The 24459-nt window shown below is 40.5% G+C and overlaps 1 protein-coding gene across 1 annotated transcript; it reads left to right on the top strand.

Moving 5' to 3' along the window:
• The first annotated feature begins 124 nt into the window (after nt 1-124).
• ccdc186 (coiled-coil domain-containing protein 186) lies at nt 125-24459 on the top strand. Its single transcript, XM_036572710.1, has 16 exons — nt 125-266; nt 2430-3321; nt 4241-4367; nt 6290-6418; nt 7024-7236; nt 8981-9100; nt 9570-9674; nt 10039-10137; nt 10604-10690; nt 10811-10953; nt 11737-11992; nt 13097-13286; nt 14630-14710; nt 16106-16325; nt 21156-21375; nt 22101-24459. Exons 2-16 carry the CDS (start codon nt 2450-2452, stop codon nt 22182-22184), a joined length of 2946 nt encoding a protein of 981 aa, XP_036428603.1. The 5' UTR covers nt 125-266; nt 2430-2449; the 3' UTR covers nt 22185-24459.

The raw sequence follows: 24459 nt of genomic DNA, 5'->3' as shown, positions 1-24459 counted from the left end.
ACTGTCTGGCATACTTTATCAGACAGACCATAAAACCCAATAAATTCCTTATACTGATAGAGATTTAGTGAAGAGGAAAAACAAGCTGGAGTTAAGGCGCATGCGCAGTGGCTGGACTGTCCCTGCCCCCGTATCAGTCCGTTTAGTACCGTGGCCATATTTGTTGATGTGTCACCTCAACAGGAGAGAGCAGTGGACATCCAGTGTATCACGAACAGACCAACTAACATGAATACTGGTCACACTAAATGGATCTAACATAACAGGTAAGTCAAATGTTACGTTGAGAATGTTCGTCGTTCAGCCGTTAAGCTGAAAGACAGCGCAGGTCTACGTTAGCTGACTAGCTAGCGAGCTATCAGGTGTTTTCTAGGAGAGTCGGTGTAACTAACTAGTTACACCCTCGCAATGTGTGAGAAAAAGGATGACCAGAAAAGACATACTTGAGTATTTTATGTGGTTATTCTGTGCTAATAATACATGTGACCGTTTGTGTGTTAGCTAGCTAGCATATTGTTGCCTACTAGCTTGCTGGCTAGTCAGCTACCTGAACATTTCTCAGATGTTTTAAGGAGGCGAGGTAAACTGTAGCTGCTACATACTGCGGTTTAGGTCCTCAGGCTCTAAAAGTACCAGCTGTTTCATTCATCTGCAGATACAGCTTCGCTATTGGAGTGTCACTGACAGCTGTGCTTCAGTGGTATCAATTTGAAATCACACGTTAAAAATACTCAGTTACTCAGGGTGCTATCTTAAATTATCGTTATAGGTAGCTAACGTTAGGTGTTGACAAGCTATGCTGGATATCGCTTTATAGCCACAGCCTGGGATGTTTGAGGTAATTTTTGTGGAATATATGCTAGCTATGTATTTACGCATAGCATTTTGTCTTTTAGGTGGTTGAAGAGTTCAGGCTAACTTTCTTACCCCAGTAGCTTATGAACCTGTGTGAGGGTTTTTAAATCTAGGTGTTTGGGAGGGAGTTATGATGGTGACAACAATGGTTTTACAGGCTTAAAACGTGTTTTCACAGGGTCTTTAATCCTTTTTTTTAATTAAAACAATTTGAAAACTAAACTCCTTCCTTTCTTCATCTTCATTCTTAGCCCTTAGAACATAATTTTAACTCTAAAATGAGTGATGATCTTAAAACGTTTGTTCCATATTTACCTACTGGCAGTCTCTGTCACTCTTTGCCCTTAGCTGTAGTCTGTGGTTCATTTTTGCACCTACAGTATCATCTGCATACTAATATAATTATATAGAAGGAAATAAAACCAAGTTTCAATTCTGATCTGAATAACACTAAAGCAAGTGTACTATCCGTGGGTAAGGAACAGGTTACAAGTTATTCAATGTATGTATAATTTAATTCAGTTTCAGTTTTACTTGTGTGACTTGTTCAGTGATGCTTATCTGTGTCACATTGTTTTATTTCTTTGGCTCAATTTTTTTTCTTTTGTCATGTATTATAAATATTGAACCTGACACAGGACAGGTCAGCTATCTGACAAAGTGTTGACTGACTCATTTTGTATGTTGATGGGTATCTTGGAAACATTGTCTGATGAGATTTTTTACTCTCCAGTCTTCGGCCGCATTTTAATCACTTCAAGTTTGTTACAGGTTAGTTAACTTATGTTTGGCAAATCTCAGACGTTCAGGTCTTTTGGTAGCTCATTGGATACATATCGTCTTATTTTTATATGTGTACATTGTTTAGTTTCAGATGTTTTCTTTGAATGTTTGAAATTCTCTGTTAGTAGATCCTGCATTTTATAATGAATTAAGGGAACTTTACAGTAAACCGTACTTGGCTGCAGAAGGCTCTGTTCAAAGTTCATTTCTTTCGCCCTCTTGCCCTCTCAGTTACTTTCTCACAGTGTTTCATTCAGAGAAGGAAAAAGGACTGGTGCATGTTTATGTACATTTGTAGCACTTGCTTTGTCCTCTAACTGAAATGTGCAGTTGCAACAGTGTCACATGATCATGTGAAACCAATTATTGTGCCAGTATCTGTTGAATAAAATCCTGTTATTATGAATACCAGCACAATTAATATTTAGGTGCTACTCAGTTTTGAGTAGACATGCTGTAGGCTGTTGCTATGAAAAAGACGGTCATAGTTCAGCGCTCTTTGGTAGTGCATAGGGGACTTGGTGTGAAGCTCAGCTAAGGTCAGAACAAGAAGGAAATGACTGTCATTTTGGCTGTCCAAATTGCAGGAAGGAACTATGATAATGCAAAACTCTGCATTGTTGTGACTTTGTTGTGATTGCCCTCTAGTGAAAACCTGTCAGCTAGAAGTTTTTATTTAAGGTGTTCTCCTGTCTATGCTGTTTAAATTCAATGTAGGCTACTGATTGATATACTGTACCTCATTTACGTTGTGTGATCTTAATTGCTTGATTGTGTGATGTGCCTTTTAGGTCCGGAGCTTTGGGAGATTATGGAGCCGTCTGATTGCCAGGGAGAGCAGCCCTCAGCCTCTCAACCTCCTCAGACTTCAGAGGTCAGCCCTGTGCCCACGGGGTCAGCACAGATCAGCAGTGATGGTGGTGAGCATGTGTTAACAAGTGTCCAAGGGAATAGTTCTGCAAAGGATGGCAAAACCGAGCAGGACAGTGCAGAGATGGACAGCATGCGGTCTGATGGTGCAAATAGAGTGGAGCTGAGGCTGGACCTGGACCACATACAGGACCAGGATGGAGTAGTTGGAGAGGATAGACAAGGGGATGGCAACACCAGTTGTGACAGTGGAACAGCTTCTTTGGATGATGGCAGGACTCCCCCAGCTCATCACAATGGGCTTGCAGAGTCATTACCTGTAGTTCTGGATGGGACACTAGAGGTTTTACCAATTAACCGTGAAGAGCCAAAAGAGGCCTCCTCTTCTGTTCCAGAAGAGGTATCTGTGAATAGAGTACCAGAATCTTCACCTTCTGAGTTGGACAACATTTCCTCAGTTAAATTAAACACTTCAGAGGATGCTGCCAAACCTCAAGCTCCAGCATGTCGAACTGATATAGTCACAAGCTCAGATGCAGCACAGACTGAGGAAAGTCAACACTCACCCTCTGCGCCCAGCTCTAACCCATACGATACAGACTGCAGCAAAAAGCTGATGTCTGAGATCCAGCGCTCCCTTTCTCAGGAGTCTCTGCTGGATGAGTTGGAGTCAGAGCTGCTAAACTTTCAGCTACAAGAGCAGGGCAGCTGCAGAGAAAGCCCTCCAAATGGCCTGCCCAAAGACCAAGGCTCAATGGTGTTTGAGAAGTGCGTCCAGTACAAGTACTCGCAACAGGAGAAGGCCATCAAAAGGTGAAAGCACATTCAGTACTTTGAAACAAAATGTCTTTTGTAGGGCTCGGTATTAAAATGGCTTATGTTATAATTATGGTACCAGCTGAATTACTTCAATACCACAGAGTATGGAACAATTCTGTGTCATTCAGTACCAAATTTCAGTACCTAAGTACTTAGCTCACGGATAGGTAAGAAGCATGCTTGTTCCAAAACCTGTACTGATGATTGACTGTCTACATTGCATTTGGTAAGCATGCTGATAATGTCAGTGCTTTTTGATTGCTATGCATTTATTTACCTTCATTATTCTCACCTCCAACACCTCACACACATTTCTGCTTTTAGCCACAACCACTTTCAGTTTGTAATTGAAAAAAATATTAAAATCAATGTATTGGTACTGGTATTGATATTGAATTTATTTTTAGTGATACCCAGCAGTACCCTTTTCCACCTTCCATGCATATTTCCTCTCTGCAGAACAGAAAGAGTACCCACAGTTTCATTGGCTACAGTGACACATTGCATTTGCAGTGGAGCTCTGCTGAACTAACAAATCAATCTTAATAAAACTTGGTGTATTTTATTGCATGCTGTGTTCAGGTATGACGTTGTTTGTGCTCTCTGCTGAAGCTCCCTCATGATTTTACTTTCCTCATTTTCATAAGGACACCTGCTTTGCCTAGAAACTGGAGCTGGTCCAGAGCTCTGCTCTGGTGTGGAATTATTAAGGAGCATTATCAGTGATGATTTTTGTACACCTGTTCCTTGACAGCTGTATCAGAGAGATTGAATTTTTTAGGGGTCAGTTGTTTGTTAGAAATGAAATCTTGCCAATTGTCATCTTGTAGAATAAATCAGTGACAGACAGTATGAAACTCTCATGGGTGTCCACAAAGCTGTTAGAATAACAGTTAATGTAATTGTGTGACAGGTTGTTGGATGAGAATAAGAAGCACCAGGAGCTCATCCTGGGCATCTGCTCTGAGAAAGACAACATGAGAGAGGAGCTCAAAAAGAGGATGGAGACTGAGAAACAGCACCTTGGCATTATTAAAAAGGTAAAGAGCATTTCAAGTATGCAGCCTTTATTTTCTCCATGATTAGGAAGCCTGTCTATGAGGCTAATCACAGCTTTTGATTTCCATGGCCCCTGTTGATTTTTACAAAATGACCACTGCTCTGTTTGAGATGTGGTCAATAAGAAGGCTAATAATAGCAATTGATAAGTCAGACTTGCACTGTGTTTAGCTCCATGAGCCCGTTCATGCTAGCTGAAATGGCTCCTTGGGACCCCAAAGGCCAGTTGAGGCTCTCCTCACTGATTATAGTGTGCTTGTTTACTGAAGAGCCTGCATCTGGTGCTGGGTAAGCATACTTGTTTGAGTCCAGCCCTGGGCTCAGGGAGATTGCAATCTAATTCAGTCCAAACGGGGCCCTTGTCACAGAGTGTAATAACACAAATCAAACAGAGCAGCCTGGGAGGCCGGCTATCTGTGAAGGGCAGTAATCTGGTACCGTGGTAATGACAGGAAACGGTTGTGTGTGTGTATTATGCCGTCACAGCTTCTCATCAGGGCTGAATAAGAGGGGCATCTGTGGCCTATCATGACACCCCTGCCTCATCAGAATCGCTCATCTTCCAGAGGGTGGGAGAAAGACTGATAGAGACATTTTCATTCCTGATCTCCGCTCTGTGGCTCATTCAACACCATAAAAGAAACAAGACATCAAACTCCTACTCCCTGCTTTGACTGATACGGTCATTTAGTCGCTTAGAGAAATAGTCAGCTTTTATTGAATTTTGTTTTGTTAGGGCAATAATGACTTGAAGGCTGTTTAGAACTTTGAGATAGTTAGTTGAGAGAGTTTTCCCCTGAAATTTGAGGCTATAATAAGAACTACCTTTGCCATAAAAGCTGTACAGCTACAGGCTATTAGTCTCTCATTAGAGGCTGTTGGGTTTTGCTAATAGTGATTCTAATTGAGATGTTTTTTATCAATATTGTGATTTTGATTTAAATTGCACTTATTATCTGTAAATTAAGGTTGAATTGTATGTAATGTGATATACGGTGCAAGACTTCCAGGAAGATGTGTTTGTGTTGTTATGTACACAACATAAATGGCTTTGAATTCTTGTTGGTCTGCCTTCTCTAAAGGCAGTTCACAAGCTGTGTGTTATTGGGTTAAGGCAGCATTGTTGGTAATATAGGCTATAAACAAAATTGTATCTCTTGCAATTGGAAAATTGCGCTCTTTAAATTCTGATTTCGATATTAAAAACAATTCATCTTTGAGCCTTAGTCTGCGGGAAAGACCATTGGACATAAATCCTTCTAGCGGCTGTATGACTTTGTTTAGACAGGTACTGAGGTCTATTACTATATTTATTGTGTGTCTGATCTTTGTGCTGAAATCTGGATAGCACTTACTGACTGTAAAAGACTGAATTCCATTCAGTATATTTGAACCATAATCATATACTGTTGCATTATTTTCATCAAAGCACATCTTAACCTACAAATCTGATGGGATTATATATAGCAGGAAAAATCTGTTGGGCTTTTCACAGATTTATAGATTTATGACAGTAAAGGACCATTTTAACAACACAAATAAAATCTGAGCAGGTCTTCTCTTCTGTAGTTTAAAACATCATTTGCAGTCCAGGCATTGCCATGAAGCCATTCACAATCAATTCAGAATTCCTAACTAGTTTGAAGATGTATTGGTATATTATGTATCCTGTAGTGTTTATTGCGCAACTTCTGCTACCTATACACTAATGACCTTTGGCATCAACTCTTGTAGTAGGTTTGTGTAATGACGCTATTTCAGGGTGTGTCTTTGATCAGCCCTGCTTTTCAGACCTATTTTTGTGTCGTCATTCACAAAGTGTTTGTGATTAGCCTTGCCCCAGCCTTTTCTAAGCACGAAGGCATTAACTTTTAAAAGAAACTGTCTCTTCTTGTCTGACCAGTTTGAGAGCAGGGTGGAGGAACTACTGAAAGAGGTGAAAGAGTCCAAGGACAAACTGGTTCACCAGGACCAAACTGCTAAGAATACCATCCAGCAGATACAAAAGGAGATGGCCTATCGCCTAGAGCAGGTGAGGAGGTCATCACTATGACCACTGTAGCTAATGCCATGGAAACAGTCCTTCAGGATGTGTCACCCTCCCCCTCGCTTTCCCACACACAAAGCTCTTTTACTTCCACAGTGGATCAATTACTCCCAAACAATGACTGGACTGTGGTCCTCAGGCTCAATCTGGCATAACGTATCCTTCAGTGTTCCCTTTTCATTTCCCTCATCCTCCATGTTTTAATTCTCAATAGTGGTTGAGTATGTAGGCAGTTTTTATCTCTCACTTCTAACCCCAAAGGTAGGATGTTTAATTCAATGCCTGCATTCAAATATCAAGGTCTAGTGTGGAGCCAGATTTATTAGAAAGGTGGGTGTTGTTTTATTTCAGCAGGTTTCATTCAGACTTCTCCTCACTCTCACAACAGTGTGAAACTCTCGTAACAGTGTCACTGCTCTTCTTTCTCCACCACACCAGCACATTAAATAATACACCATCTTAACAACTTGGGTACAGAGCTTGTCACAGTAGTGCGAACTTCCCGTGTCTCTTAAAAGTTCTACAGAAAATTTGTACTCAGAATGCTTAATTGTCATTTCTTTCTTTGTATCGTTTGTTGCTCTTCTCAGGCTAATAAGAAGTGTGAGGAAGCACGGCAAGAGAAGGAGGCAATGGTTATGAAGTATGTGCGAGGGGAAAAGGAAGCGCTGGACCTGCGCAGGGACAAGGAGCAGTTGGAGAGAAAACTCAGGGAGGCCATGACAGAGGTGGACAAACAGGCCAGAAGGGGGAACCAGCTAGCACAGGAGAAAGGACGGCTTCAGCAGCTATATGACGGCAAGGTAAAACTTAACAACTTGGAATTTACCTTACTAAGAACACGCTGCCTTATGCCAGTGGTCCCCAAACTTTTTATAGTCTTGTACCCTCTCAGACATTAAACCTCCTACTGCATACCCCCTCTCGCTCCTTACACACACACACACATTTTCATGAACGTGTTCCACAGATTAGTAACAATATCCGCTCGGTTATTAACAGTGCTACAACACAAAGCAATGAATCTAAAGTTAGCTTATTTATTAACTTCTTATTTGAATTTCTGTTCCACCTTAAATGGTACAGCAGTTACATTCTGGCCTCTGTATAAGCCAACTTCAGCTTGTCACAAAGCAGCTGTACAAACACTTAACCAAAATGCTAATTGTGAAGCGCTTATCACAGTAGGCTACAAACTTACTACAACTGCAAACTAAACGTGTGAAAGTTTAACAAATTTGAGTACGCAACTAACAAAGAGCGTAAGTGTTGTATATGTATTAACAACAATTTTGTTACACAAAATATCTAATTTGCAAATGAGAACAGAAACATTTGAGTAATATACATTTGAGTTATAAGTAATACAAAATGTGTTGTCCTTAACTGATCACATTGATGTGTCTGTTTGAGGACGAAATGTGTTTTCTTTAAATGTGTCTACTTAGGGACAAAATGTGTTAATTTTAATGCATCTGTTTTAAGAGTGCAGAACACACAATGCGCAAAAGGGCCAGAATGCCTCCTATCTCCTATACAGCCTTATAAAAAACATAGAGAAAAATTCAATGGTTAGAACACAGCCTTAGTATGTACTATATAGCTCTGTGCGTGTGACCGCTACAGCTTGCATGCACTGGCCATACATACATACAGCATTTGTCTCATGTAGCGGTGCAGCAAGAAAGTTATACCAACACCCTTTTTCTAAATAGATAAGTAGCCAAAACAGTCTGCTCAATAAAAATATAATTCATAAAAGAAGATGGTACATTTGTTTACTCTCAGCAGTGTTTCGACTTTTAACTGGGCAATGCTTTCAAGCCCGGTAGACCAATTGCTAAGTCTGTATGCAGCATGTAATGTTTAACAAGTAATTTATTTTGTTAAGCTCATGAATTAAATTAAGAATTTAAGGTTCTTATGCTAAAGGCCCGGGCCTAGTCTCAACTATCCTGTCACGGACAAATTTTTGGCAACTGCAGTTTTTGAGAAAGGCTTCAGAATGGCAACAAATAGCTGTGCATACCTGTCTTGATTGCTTGTGTAGTGTGAGCAGTTCAAAGATGTGATTTACCCTGTCTGCAAGCTGTTGACGACACCCTGATAATTGTTTGCTTTGAAGGGAAAACCTGCAAAAATACGTACCAACAAATATAGCAAGTTTCTCAGATTCCAGTTTTTCACATCGTAGACACTTCTTGCATTTATTTTTGTGAGACAGTAAAGTTTCTCAGGGATCCCTCCAGGTAAAAGGTGGTGTAATACATAATTCTCATCTGTGCTCAGTCATGTAGTGTGCACGGCACTAAATCAACAAAACATCAGGTCTTAAACAATAAATGTTAGTAGCAACCAGTACAATGATTCTGAGATTTTAAAAGTTGTGTAGTGTCCTTTAGGCATTAAGCATATAAGCAAACATTTAAGAGAATTTGCACGAGAATTTGAGTTGTTTAGATACGCAGTCTGAAGCTAAAGGATGGCTGACAGTGCTTGCTGTTTGTTTTATTTAAGTCATTGTGTGTTTGATTTCTGTGTCTGCAGGAGAATGAAATGACCAGGTTGTCTCGGGAGCTGGAGAAACTCAAGGATGAGATCAACTCCCATGTCATCAAAGTCAAGTGGGCACAGAACAAACTGAAGAGTGAGACAGATGCTCATAAGGTCAGAAAAGGCTCACAGACAGATGCTAAGCAGAAATTACCTTTAAATAACATAATCCCTTTACACCATTCCCAATACTCCCAAAGTTTTATTTGGTTTATTATCCTGTACAGTTCAGAGTGACTACTGATAATACATACATAAAGTGCTGATACACCTAAGCATACTGAAAATTCAGATTGTGAACTGAGTGTTCACTCTTGAACACAGACACATGGCTTACAAAAAATCATTAATACAGGTGTATTTTATAACACAGCAGCCTATTTGGTTTCCAAATGGAATAATATGGAAAATATTATATAAGGCCTAATATTAATAGTAATCTCTTAAGTGTGTGGTAATCTGTGTGTGTGTGTGTGTGTGTGTGTGTGTGTGTGTGTGTGTGTGCGTGCATTTTAATGTTACTTTGCTGTCCTCTTGTTCTGAGCATTGTTGTCTCCTGTTTGAAAACAAAACAAAAAACCAGGAAACAAAGGACAAGTTAAAAGAAACGACTGCAAAGCTAACACAGGCTAAAGAGGAAACAGAACAGATCCGCAAGAATTGCCAAGACATGATTCGCACATATCAGGTATGTCTGAATGGATGTGCAATATGACATACATGTTAAACAACTATTGAGAACTATTAAGACCTGCAGATATCCACTAGAGGGCACTATAGACTCTTAGTCTTTTTTAGGCTCTTGAGGGTGACTGTTGCAGCTGCTGTGGTTTAAGCAAATGGAATTGTTAAATCTGTACTATTTAGGTTATTTTGTAACACAACCATACCAAAACACTAGATCCAGTTGCTGCAGGAGTTGCCTGCAAGAGAAATTGCACCATATAGCTGAAGTGGGAGTGAGTTTCTTGTCATTTGTTTTTAGGGGAAATGGGTTGTTCTCCTATTGCTGCATGGACAAAATGTGTAATTATATTGCTGCGTCTCTCTAGGAGTCAGAGGAAATTAAGTCTAATGAGTTGGATGCAAAGCTGCGGGAGACGAAAGGAGAGTTGGAGAAGCACAAGCAGGAACAGACCGACCAGCTGGAGGTAAAACTCCCATTGCTTTTTTCACACCTATCTCACACAACTGACCTACCGAAACTTTTTCTGAAAAATTGTGTTGAACTGTTTAGAAACAGCAGTGTCATTCAAACATAGCCATAGCCCTGGCATACATTTAGTACTTTGGATGACTTTTTATTATATATTGTGCTGTGTTTTGCTGTTAAGAAGCTTTCATGTTGGGATATCAGCTTGTACTCCCAACTCATGGAGTGTGGTGTTTCACAGCCTGCTTTTAAAATCGTTTCATGAGTAAACCTGTAAAGCTCCTTGATGACTGAGTATGGGAGCAGAAGTGCAGGATTTGCCAGCAGAAAACATTTTCATTCAATAATTATTATTTGCCTTTTCACTCTTCGAAGAGTGAAAAGAGTTGAGTGGTTAGTGGGATGTGTAACACTGTAAGGAGGCTTATTTGCACTGGTCATGTGCTCTTTGTTGTGACTGTCAGATGCACCGAGTTAAGATTAAGGAACTGGAGGATCTGAAAAGGAGCTTCAAAGATAGCATGGATGAGCTTACCACTCTCAGAACTAAGGTATACATCATTGTTTTAATGCATACATAAAGTATAGCATAAAGCATGTGTTTGGTGCACATACATTGTATAGTTATTTATGCATGCTTGTGAGTCGTCTTAACTAACTTTTTCACACAGGTGAAGTGTCTGGAGGATGAGAGGCCTCGGTGGGAGGATGAGCTGTGTAAATACAGAGAGATCATCAACAGACAGAAGTCAGAGATCCAGAACCAGCGTGAGAAGCTGGGTGCCATCCAGAGTTTAGAGGAGCAGCATCAGAGGTGAGGAAGGCATCCTAAATCTCCTACCCAGACACATTTATCATACCCTTCAGAATGACCTTAATGATTCAAAAACAGCCCATAGCCACTGTAATGTTTGTTCCAAGAGACAGCTCAACTCATGGTGCATTTGGTCTCCCCACTGAGAGTGAGTTTCTAAAATTGGTATCACAATAAGAGCATCCGTACTGTTTCAAAGAGTGCTCAAATGATACTGTCTCTTACAATGTGAGGACAGTGGTGCTTTTAGGACCGCTGGGCTTGGCTGTTTATAGGCCATGCTTTGCGTCACTTCAGAATCTGTATTCAGAGTTTGTTTATTTGGCTTTGCATCAGTGATGATTCAGTTGAACATTCCTGGACATCAATAATGTAACCCGTCCTTTACTCGTCTCCCTGTGGTGAATGTGTCTCTGCTGATAAAGAGATGTGACTGTGGCTCTGTGCTAGAGCTAACAGAATTATTTATGTGTGCGTGTTTCTCCAGGGGGTTGCTCCAAGTTGTTAGGACGTGTCACTTGTGACTGTGTTGATATTCATTCTGTACCACATTGATTTTACGAATTGTGGAATTGCTGTAGTCTTAATTTGTGTGTCTGTGAATGTTTGTGAGGTTTTCTATGCACAATCAGTATGTCCTCTTTACTGTCATGGGTTCTCTTTGTTCACAGATTTTGTTACATTTTTGACATAAAACTTGGCTACTGCAATGGCTAAATGACTAAATGCAAAGCTACAATAGTAATAGTTATGTGTAATGTTTGGCGTTGTATGTATTGACAGAGATGAACAGGAAATGGCATCTTTGAGGGAGGAGGTGGAAAGTCTGAACTCACAGATTGCAGACCTCCAGAAGGACGTTCAGGGCGGCCGAGTGCGGGAGGCTGAGCTCCTGGGCTTCACAGAGAGGCTCACCAGTAAGAATGCTCATCTGCAGTCTGAGAGCAATGGCCTGCAGGCCCAGCTGGACCGCATGACCACCAGCTCCAGAGACCTGCAGAGCAGATTGGAAGAGGCTGAGAGGTCCCTTGCCGACATGGTGGGTTAACATCTGGGAACAGATAATACTGTTAGCCATATAAAGTGTCTTCCTATTATCTTGGTAACTACTTTTCTATCCAAATCAATTCTGAGAGTGTGGCATGTTCAATATGTGAAGGCCCACCAGGAGACCAGAAGGCCATGGTTGTTGTTTCGCTTTCCTAACTCCTCTACACGAGAATCCTGAGTTCATTCTGAGAATGAAGGGAGGCTCATCTGGAAGGCTAAATAAAGGCTATAGTATAACAGGTGATACAGTACAAGATGGATGAAGTTACTGACGAGTTGTTAATGAATTTGGTATTTCTATGCTAGACTTATTTAAAACCTTTAAGATGTTTTTAATGTTACTAAACATTTGTCATGCATTCTAGTTACCATCTGGATTTCAAGGCTGTGATCACAATTGAATTTATAGGGCATTTTTTAATGTTTTGTCAAAGTAAGTTTGTGTTAATTTTCACAAAATACAAAATGTAATTTAAATTTAAATGCTTGAATTGTTACCGTTTCACTCTTTTTCAAAGAACAGGCAGAACACTATATTGCTTACAAGATAGAAAACTACCCTCATCCCCTGTATCACTCTTTTGAGTGTAGATTAGTGATTATCACATTAATGCATTTTCCAAGTACCCTTCTAGCCATCCATTGTAGTGCAGTAATTGTGGACTGTACAATACCATTGCAGTGATAAAATTCTACAATCCACACTTGTACAAGCGCTTTTATTCGAATAGTGCTTTTAAATGGCTTTTAAACAGTGCTATGGACACTGGATCTATTGACTGTGTATAAATAGTATGTATGTGTTAACTTGTGTGGTGAACATGCAGCCACTCATGAAAATCTGGGTTTTTACCTGGTGGAAATCATGTGATTTTCAGGTTCAGGTTCAATGTCAACCCTGCCTAATAATAATTTGCTGAATTGTTGAAAGCAATAAATACATTCTAAAGAAGGTTATTTTGTCTACTCATATAGCTATAACAAAATGCACTCCAATCAGAAAATAAATGTTACAGTCAAATGTTGGCAAATAACACGAATTATAATCATTCAGTTGTTATAAAGTGTCTTTTTTTGGTGCATGTTTGTTCAGACGGCGAGACTGAAGAGAGAGGAGCAGCAGAGGCAGGAAGAAGTGCAGGCTCTGCAGGCAGAGAGGACTGCACTGCAAAAAGAAACTTCTCAGCTGAAGACACGTGTAGAGGAGCTCAGAGATGAGCTGGTCACACAGAAGAGGAAGCAGGCAGCCAACATTAAGGATCTCACCAAGCAGCTCACACAAGGTGAGAGAAGCATTATAGTTTTAGCACATAGACCTCTAAGAGAATGCTGCTTTACGCAGGGTATTGAATTGCTTTTAGTTTGTCAAATTTAATACTGCAGTTAGGCCACTATGTTTGATCCACTGATGGACTCCAGCGTGCCATGAAGGTCAAAAGAAACAGAATAACCCAAATTCTTTGGACTCAGTGGGCAACACATTTACGATGGGACTTTTTCTAGTGTTCCCCTTTTGCCTAATCACTCAGACCTGCTTCCTCATTTAATAGCTCTGAGATATTGTCTGATTTAATCCAGTTTAAGCAGCTTTGTTTGTGCTTTTTCCCTCTGCTTCATTCATTCTCAACATTACTGTTTGAAAACTGTCACTTATCAAATATAGCCTGTTTCTGTGTATGTTTGGGTTTCTGTCATTACCTCTAGGCTCACGCTCACACGTTGTCTATATGAGGATTTATTTTGACAACATGGGCACCAGAGGGGTTTTGGGGTTATGGCAAAAATCTGTTGAAAGAGCCTAGCAATAAATTGACTGTGGTGAGTGAGAAGCTCTGAGACCAGAACATCTGTTAATTAACCAAAAACATCACAAAACCAAAGAATCTGAAAAACATAGACAGCTTTGAAGTCTGTGTGAATGTTTAGAGCATTTCTCTCTGTGTGTCAGTGCTTTTTTGAATGATGCTTCATTCACTATTTTAATGGGGCTTCAGCATCTCTTTCCCCGTCCTCAGCTCCCTGAGGTGCTGGTGATAATTATAAAGCCATATTGGAGCTCTCAGGGGGCTGACGGAGGGGCCATGCAGGAGGAGCAGACAGATTGAGGTAATGTGTTCATACCTCACTGTGGCTGCGGGAGAAGCTGGGTTAGGCCATAGGGTGATTTTCATACCGGTTTTTGTTAGGAGTGAGAGAAAAAGAAAGTGCAAGATGAGAGAGAAAGGCCTGTGTCTGGGGACTTATTCCTACAGAGGAGATGTAGAGAACATGAAGATATTTTTAAGCAGCTCTATTTCTGCACTTTCTCTCCGGGTGCCTGTCGACTCCCGTTCTCCTTCTCAAGGCCCAGTCCTTGAGTCTGAAGTCTTTTAATTGAATGTATTTGACGTGCAGTGAGGAAGTGCCCCATGGGGGGAAGCTTTTATTCTCTGCCGTAAGCTCTCGCCAGCAGCATGGAAAGAGATTCAGAGCAGTAAAAGGTCTCTCTCCACTGATGGTTGCTGTGGTTGTTGAGGGGTGAGGGGTATTTTTCAAGTGTGCCTGAAAAAGCTGTAAACGGACTGCTGCAGTGCTAATGTGTGTGTGTGTGTGTGTGTGTGTGTGTGTGCGTGTCTCTTTTTGATAGCTCGTAAGAAGCTGGAGCAGGTGGAGAATGGAGGCTGTGATCGAGAGGGCAGCAGCATGGGCAGTCGCTCCAGCTCCTCAGGTATGCTGTCTTTTTCACTAGCACCGTATTGTATCTTACAGGGCCTTCATAGCGGTTACACGGACCTTCAGTTAACCCGCTCAGTCGCTGGTCATAGAACTCCTGTCTCCAAAAGAGTCGCCTGTCTCTTTCTTTCCATTTGGCAGCCTAGATAAAAGTCAAAACACTTCTTATGGAGAACCTTGTGTTGAGAAAGGAATAAAATACTCTAACTTTGCAAACACAGTGCTACACTTAGCATGAAACCACAGCAGACAAACAGATGAGGCTTCAACAATACATAAGCCAATAAATATACAGACAAATAAAATACAGACAATAAGCTGTTTACAACAAATAAAAATAGACAAGAGAGTGGAGACAAATGTGTACACCTTAGTTCGCTTTTTAGAGGCAGTATACCATAAGCCTATCATGCCTCTATCAGCCATTGCTGGTTGATGGTAGTATAGAAGGAACATGTGGTGGCATGAGCCACTTTCCAAACATAAATAATAATAATCTGAACAGGCTTTCAGTGCACATGGGACAACAAATATTGCCTGAGAGGCTGCTATTGACCTACACACTGAGGAGCCTTGCGGAACCTTTCTCCAGTAACTTGTTTCAGCATGGCAAGTAATGCAGTGGTGCCACAGAGAAGCCTGCTTAAACCAAAGCAAATAAGCATGCTTGTGTTTCTTGTCAGAATCTTGCTAATTTGATAAGTGACCTTTGTGCTACGTTTGTTTGGTATGGTTCGCACCTTACAGACTATAAACTGCTTCCTCTTAAAACAATAAAACAGACAAAGCTTACTGTGTTACCTCAGCCAGTACCCTGCTGTTATTATTAGACTGTGATATATTTTCTGACAACTATGATGGTACTGCAATATTGGTCAGTTAAACCTATGTTCATGTTCCATGTGTAGAAGGCTGCATGTTTTCTGACATTTAAATTATCCAACTTGATAGCCATTGTGATATATGGAATCTGTAAGCAATTCCTGATACTATCGTCAAGTGGCTTAAGCCTGCTTTTTAGCACTTGTGTAGATGCATTTTAATGGTACAGAATGTGAGCTTAGTCATAGCAGAAGGCAGCTAACACTGTCAGAGTATAGACAATGGTAGAAAGTGTCTTGTGCATATCAAATGAAGTGTTTGTTATAGGCCATATATCTTTACATGCATCTCTATATATCTATACATACCTTTTATCTTCCTCTTGAAGGGCCTTGGTCATTTTATTTTTCATGAGTGATTGCTATCTCCTTTGCCAGATTGACTGTCATTCCCCATATGATGTGACTGTCACTTCAGTGCTTCTAGTGAACCGTTGGTTTCTCTGCTGTCTCAGTGTTTTCAGTGACATTTTCTCTGACTCTCTGCTCTCTTTTTCTTTCTGTCTTAGGCTCTTTGAATGCACGAGGCAGCAGTATGGATGATCGTTCTCCTGAGAACCAGTCGGGGCCGTCTGTGGTGGTGGTGGACAGCTTTCCAGAGGTGGACAAGGCTGTGTTGGTGGAGCGCATTGTGCGGCTGCAGAAAGCCCATGCCCGCAAGAATGAAAAAATCGAATTCTTGGAGGACCACATCAAACAGCTAGTGGAGGAGATCAGAAAAAAGACAAAGTGAGTGAGAGAGCAAGTCTGCAAAAAGGGAAGTATACGAAATCTCAGACGTGACTCCAAGTTGGACTAAGTCTTGTCGGTATTGTAAACACTGTGTGTTAAATGGCAGCTTGATAGCAGTGTCTAAAGAGATCACCTCATAGAGAGCAGAAGCTCTCTGAGCTGGTTTTACGTGATATGGACAGAGCTGCTTGGCCTTGCCTCTGTGTTTGTCATACCTCTTTGTTCTAACTCCCTCATCCCGTGACGCCGAGACACTGAGACAGACTTTGACTGACGGCGGGAATTTTTGCTGGGCATTGTCCTTTTTGCATTTGTTAGTTTTCCTTTTGCTTATTTTTCCTTATTTAAAAAAAAACTCTTCCTGACGAGGCTTGTGTCTTGTTTGTCAGACTTGGTCAGACAATGGGATTTGGCAGACATAAACCTCTCACACATGTTCCTACACACAGACAGGACAAATCTGCCCTGTCCTCCAGGCAGATCCTTATTGTTATTTATAGTCGTCAGTTCCGGGTAAATTATGCGTCATTGAGGTTCTTAATGATGTCTGATAAATATTCATGTACGCGCCAAATACACAAAATCAGGCCATAGCTGTGGTCAGATGAAGAAATGTTCAGTTAGTTTTGTCAGTCAGTGTGTGTGAGAGAGAGATGCTCTAATACGATGCAAAAGACTTCAGACATTTTTGACACCTTTGACACTGTTTTAGGCAGAGCTGCTGTCTTGGCTTCCGATAGGCTCAGTTTCTCTTGACCAATGATGTTTTTAAATGAGCCCACCTGCACTAGTTTGTATTTTTTACTTTTAATCAGAGACACCTGCAACTGGACTGGAATTTTCCGTTCATGAATCTGTGTGCAAAAAACACCTTCTTTTCTAATCAAGTCCAGATTTGCCAACTAAATCTTTTTTTAGTGTTTCTCTCTCTCTCTCTGTGTGTACTCTTTGAAGATGAGTGACATGTATAACTACTGGCTTACAGTATGTCCGTATAGTTTATTAGGCTGAATTAATTACAGAATTAAACTTGATTTCATAACATCCTCTCAACAGCGGCATAAATCTGCCAGCTCTGTGTTATTCTGAAACATTAAACCGGCATGTTCTTTAAAGTTATTTTATTAAGGGCAGGAAGTTAATGTTGCTAAGACTGAGATCATGTTAAAAATCAATAGTGGATGTTAATTGAATGGCAGTGATGCCTAACTACAGAAGTGACTAGAAATTATTGTTACATTTGAGTGAAAATACATGTACAGTGCTGTGCAAAAGTCAGAAACTACCCTTGATTTATTTCCAGTTCAACCATTAACTGCAAATTCATTTTTCAGCTTTGGGGGGGGAAAGCAGAAAACATATTTTTGACAGAAAATAACATAAAAGCAACAACTAAATGTAAAAATGGTCAGTATTTAGTGTGTCCACCCTTTGCCCTTACTACAGCTTCCATTCTTCTGGGGAGACTTGCTTTTAGTTTCCTGCAGGGATGTTTTTCCATACCTCCAAATTTCAGTCATTCTTTGTTTTGTCACTTTTTTTGTTTATTTCCTCCTCTCAGTAATGGCTTCTTGACAGCTACACATCCTTTAACAGATCCAGACCTATAACGCTGCGTTGTCTTCTCACAGTGAAAGGATGGACAAAAATACTATTTTTTTTCAGGTCTAAAGCAAGAGTGAAGCTTGATTTTCTCTTAAACAGTAAAGCGTTATGTATGGTTTATTAGGGCTGCAGAAAATGAATATTTTAATGGCTGATTAATAAAGTAAATTAATTGACTAATAATCAGTTACTTGGCTTAAGTGTGACTTGTAACCATGAAGAGCTGTCACAGTAAAATGTTTGGCAATTTTCTGATGGGCTTTTTAAATTTTTTTTGCTTTACCCATAGTTTTGAGCTACGGTAAGTAATTAGCAGTAGCTAAAAATAAGTGATATAATAAATATAGATGAACATGTAGCTCTTCAGGCTGCAGCAATGAAGATAGTGAACAGGTTTCCAGGACAAATGGCTGGCATTTTTTTCATGTGATAAGTGTTTTCAAAATGAGTTGTGTTTTAAGCTAATTAATGTGTAGTTAGCCAGCTAATGTACAGTACTTCTAAATGAACAGAAACTGACATGACTTGCATTCTAGTGACTAACATTAGTAATGTGACATGATAAGCTTTAGTGAGTTTTGACGTGTCCTTCTGAAAAGTCACTTACAGTGCAAACCCGCTCAAAAATTTCACTTTGTCAAAACACTGGCCTGGAAGGAAAGCTACTGTTTACTACAAGGGTGATGTTGACTTCTTACTCACCCACTTCTTATTTGAATCTGTACATGCGACAGAGTGTAACTGTTGCACCAGTTAAGTTGGAACAGAAAATTAGAATAAGGAGCTTATTAGATTAGTCCATTTACTCACGGTTCTGTGTTATCACTAATGTCAAATAATTGTTTCAGCCTGACTGTTTATTTTATAGTGACAGTATTGCTGGTCTGCCAGGACCATGGGTTGTTAGGAGACCCATTTTCGCTATACTTTTTAAGAATTTTTTGAACTCCAGTTTTAGAAACTCCTGTTTATTCACTTCTCCTTTCGTATTGCCCTTCATTATTCAAGTGGATTATTTTAGATATGATCTCCTCGAAAATATCTCTTGAAGAATGAATAGCCTAAATAATTTAAATTAAATGAATGAAGGGTGATCTCTGACTTCTGCATTTTACTGTGTATATTGTGATATTTTCTATTGACTGCTAAATGATAATAGTGCATGATGACTATTTTGTTTTTTGCAAATATGCGTTATGTTATATTCTTAGTTTTTGGTTTTCTAACACTTCCATCTTTGCTGTTTGTGGATCAGTTGTAGCTTGATTGTGAGTGATTAAAATGAAACTTAACTGTACTGAAATTGAAACTGACTTTGCTTATATAGGTCTGACATATCAATCAAGCTGCAACTGAGTTTTGTCTTGTTTTTGTGCGAATTTCTGTTGTTCTGCATGTGTATCTTTTTGGCTAGCATGCTACTGTAGTTGCTGTGGCTGCTGTGGCTGCTGTTCTTGCTTTTTCTCTGCTGCTCTTATTGCTACAGCGGAGAATCAGGCCATGCCATCCTGCCCTGGCTATAGCGTATAAAGTAACAGAAAATCAAATAATTTCAGGACATGTTGCCACTGATATGGTTCTGACCTAGCATCAGAAAGTTGCGTTACCAGATGTCAAAATATTGATGTAGTGGGTGATAACCCCATTACTTTATACTTTAATTAGCTTCTCCCCAGGCAACTGGGGCACTTTCTGTAGATTCTGATTTCAAGCACATCTGCCTGTGGCCCTCCCCTTCGCATGCAAGTTGCTAAATCGGAGGCAACATTTAATTTATTTTTTATTTTGTTCTGTTAAATACTACCATGATGGAAATTGGGTCCAAACGGACCCAAGATAAGTGCAAGGTAAGCCCATCCGCTTTTGTGGTAGTGATTTCATTTAAACTTGTGCAGTTTTGTGATATCTGTGTAGTTGCATTGTCTGTTCTTTGCATACCTGCAAGAGTTTAATCTCTCTTCCCATTCTAACCTCCTCCATGGAGTGTGCAATTTCTAGTCCTTTTCTTCTCACCAATTCAAATAGCTGGAGGCCAAGGTGTTCAAAATTTTCAGAGAAATCTGTATGCTCTATCGTCTCTGATTGATCATGTGTATTAATTAAAAATTTGCACTAAAAACAGTGCAGGTTACTAATTTAGAGACAACATAGAGAGTTCACAGATTGGAAAAACCCTTGCTTGTCTCTCTTCACCCAGACAGGGACCTTTACAAGTATGGCCTCCAATACCTTTGTCTCGAGCCACAGTCTGAACAAAGCATTAAAATCGAATTGGCCTTTATGTGGGCTGTGCGTCACCGTGGTTAAAAAAGGTTCGGAATGGGAAGATGGGAGAGAAAAGCATCTCCTGGAGACGGTAGAATGAAAGGTTTTGTGCCCCTGTCCGTGCCTTCTAAAAAGAGAGAACCACTTAGGTATTCTTTTTTTCATCTTTGTTTCCCACATATTAAAAAGAGACAACAATAATGACAGAGACAATAATGATTTCAGATTTCCATCAGTGCCGTGCCGCTCTTCATTCTCTTTCAGACTGAACCACTCAAAGATAAATTAGGCCCTTATAACTTGATTTTCTTTTTAGGGTACAATTCAATCTGAAGATTTTAGCACATTATTAAAAAGTAGTTATAAGATGTGGTGGTTATTTTTCTCCTGAGTTTGGTTCTCTTTTTCTCTGTGAAAACACACACAGTAGACCATTTAGAAGTTTAATTTAGTCTGGGCAACTTCTTTCAACATATGCTGTCTTTTGTCCAAAATAGCCCAAAAAACCTAGATACCTTGGCCACCTGCTAACACGTGACTTAAAACCACAACCATTATACATTCATTTCTCATAAAGGTCACTCTCGCAAGATAGATATTTAATCATGAGTGACGATGAGAGCTGAAAACACGTCAGCATCTGACCTTGCTGTGCTTAAATGTTTCCTCATTGTTTCCAATCAACTTGCACAGGTTTGTCTCGCAGAGAGCGAGAGAGATTAGCTGAGGTGATTTGTTGTAATGGTGTGTGGCTTATGCCTTTTGCTTTTTTGTGGTTTATTAGTGGCTTCACCTTTAGCCTCTTCCCTGATGACCATGATTGAACAGTGACCATTTTGGGGCTTTTCCAGGGTTTTATTATTGTTGAAAATGTGTGTGCGTGTGTGCGTGTGTGTGTGTGTCCATGTTGTAACTGAAACGGACCTGTGATGTGTGCTTCCTGTATGTTTCCTGCAGAATTATCCAGAGCTACGTGCTGAGGGAGGAGTCGGGCGCTCTCTCTTCTGAGGCTTCAGACTTTAACAAAGCCCACCTCAGTAAGAGAGGGGGCATCATGGCCTCGCTGTACACCTCTCACCCAGCTGACAGTGGCCTCACCCTAGACCTCTCGCTGGAGATCAACCGTAAGCTCCAGGCAGTGCTAGAGGACACGTTGCTCAAGAACATCACACTCAAGGTATTGTGACTTGCCTCACAGCTGTTTGAGTTTTGTTTCCTTTCTCACATGCATGTGTGCACGGGCATGTACTCTGTGTGGAGGCTAATTCATAGCTTATATCTTATCTGCTTGCTTGTTGTAATTACATCACTGCATGTGATAACTTTACTATATATGGTCTACTTAGAAATTGGTACGGCACGGCTGCCTCTCGGCAATATCTGTTGATGTAATCGCAGCATTTAAGTCACTGGGATTTCTAACGATGGCTATCAGAAACAAAGCACATTGAGTGATGATTGATGACTGAGGCACTGTGGATACATTCCCACGCTGCCTGGCCTCCCTCCGCTAGACACTGAAGATACAGAATAAAGAGAGAGAACACTGTGATCCAGGTCACAGACTCAGCCCTGTGCACAAAGACTAGTGATTCACTGCAATGTTTCAGCAAGAAGACTGAGGAAAAATTAAGTTGGATTGATATAAGGGCGTAGTGCTTAGTGAGCGGAGAACTGCATTTGTACAATGTTAGCAGGATTAGAGGCATTAGGAAGAGATGGTAAGGCAATCAAACTGACTTAAAGCAAAGCAACAAGAAACCACTTTTCCATCTCTGCTTCCAGGCATTGTTACTCCCAAACTCACACACACGCACTCTCTTTTTCTTTTTTTCTTGTTTTCTGTTGCTTGAGTAGCACAGGAAAGCCTCACAACAGTCTGATTTGTTTCCCGCTCTGCAGGAGAATCTTCAAACCCTGGGTTCAGAGATTGAGAGACTGATTAAACAGCAGCGGCCGCATGAACATACTGTCAGCAGAAAGTGACAGCACTGGCCTCAGTGGAGGAGTGGGCACGTGCCAGAGGAGGTGTTCACTACAGGATATCACACCTCAAGGTGGACCAAGTTTACCTGGTGCTCTGAAGGACAGACTTTTGTGGTTATTAGCTCATAAAATACAAACACAAAAACTTGCTCATATATACACAAAGAACATGCTTCCACATTTTGCATGACAAATTGAATACAGAATAAAGGGAGAGCCAGAAAGTGAGTGACCTCTTCGAGGACTCTAGCTTTCCTCCATCTGCTTTGTGTCATGCCTGCATCCTATCTGGCTGACTCCTCCCTCCATGTGCTTTTTTACTTCAGCTCTCGCACACATGTCCAGCGTGAGCTGCTCTGTGGAATGTAGCTACTGCACCTGCCCCTTGTGGCCTGAGCCAGTCTCTCAAGCTCCCAGCAGAATTGCACAACCCAATGACTCGCAAGATATAAAGCCCCAGAAGGTGAATGAACGGGTGAATTAATTAATGACTGAATGAATGGGCATCCTGATGAAGGTACTTCCATTTTCCTCTAAAGAATTGAAAGTGCTTGACCCTGCTAATGTAGTCCTATTGGAAAAGGGGGATTCAGCGGGTAATGGCGCATTTTAGAAGCAGAACACCGCTCCAGACCTGCTCCTCTTTATTATCTCGCCTCATGGAGGCGAAAGCGTCTTTCTCTCGCCCATGATGTATACGTGCCAATTACTGAATGTGTTGCATAACGAGCAGACCCTAATGCACACTCCCACGTGTTCTAGCCTGAGAGAGAGTGAGGGGACATTGTTCTCCACGAGGTTCTCTTCCACCATTCGGATGCCATTTTCTCTTCGCAGCCCCTGTGAAGCACTTAAGCGAGAAAGGCCATGCCAAAAAATACAGCGCCTGCACTTTGCCCATATTAAGTGTCTTGTTACAGAATAATACAGATTAATCATAATAATTACGTCTGGAATAGTTGGGCGATCTAAGGCTGGTCTTTAGTAAGTGAGCTTATGTTTTTTAAATTTATTTCCTTGTCTAATTTAATTAATTTCTTATTAAATCAATATGTCCTGCTGTCCTGCTTGTTGAGAGGAATTCATCCTCTGCCTCTTGTCCTCTGTCAAAATTGCCAGTATTTATATTTTCACTTTTAGCATGCACGTACTCTTCCCCCTCTAATGCTGTTTGTGATTCCGTGTGCAAGACTGTTGTAAGACTGAATTAAAGAGGCAGTTACTCTTTTAGCTGCGCTTTGGAGGAACAAGTGGGAAAAGCCTGGTTAACTGAAGGAGACATTGTAAATATTGAGGGCACAAGTGCAATTCTGTTTTTTCCCCTTGATATTTGGCATGGAGGGTGACTTATTCTTTCCATGAAATGCACCTGAGCTATGATCACCACAGTTACTGTCCCTTTAAAAACCTAAAAAAAAAATTTATTTGCAACATCAGATTCCTTGGTTGGGTTCAAACCATGCTGCAAGCTTTCTGCAGAGCATATTGTGATTAACTGGAGAATTATGGCCTGTAGAACCCTGGTCTGCACACTGACTTAGAAACGAATGCCTCATTGGCTGCTGCTTATGGACTTCTTTCGTCTCTTTATTCTTAACATGTGTGTGGAAGTATGAAGGATCATTTGGGATACATCCATGTGTACAGGACCACTTCGTGTCTTCATTTGCGAGCCTTTGTCCAGCTCTCAAGGCTACCTAAGCAAAAGAAAACACAATTAGAATTAAATACCTGTGTACCACACTGCAACTTGAGCTCATTCAAGGCAATATGCTTCTCAAAATGCACAGTCTGCATTTTGTTTCTCCACTCTCCATCATCTCTGACATGCCAGAGACATTCCCTGTAAACAGAAAAGACAGATGAAGGTATTTATGCAATTTTGGGGAAACAAATATTTACATGGAGCCCTGAACTCCAGGACAAACACTGTCATATCTGTCAGTAATTCTTCAAGGGACTGTTTTGTAATTTATTAAATTGCCCATTGAAATGATCTGTTAAAGTATGAAATGACAAGAATTATCTCTTGAAGTATGTGTGTATGTGAGTGGTAAATCGTAACTGATGAAGTGGAAAAAAAAATGCTTGATTCTTTTGCTGGTCTGTCATCTATGCTCTGTTCGATTGAGTAGTCAGTCAAACTGTGATTATACATTTGTAGATACAATGTCATGTACAATGGTCTGATGTTTTTAAAGTTATGATTCTTGATTCCTTTCTGTATATATGGTGCTTACAGGGAATTAAAGAAAAGATGGCCATGTCCTCTGAA

This window comes from Colossoma macropomum, unplaced genomic scaffold (assembly GCF_904425465.1).
Source record: "Colossoma macropomum unplaced genomic scaffold, Colossoma_macropomum, whole genome shotgun sequence".
NCBI classification, from domain to species: domain Eukaryota; kingdom Metazoa; phylum Chordata; class Actinopteri; order Characiformes; family Serrasalmidae; genus Colossoma; species Colossoma macropomum.
This window is presented reverse-complemented; position numbering and strand designations above follow the sequence as displayed.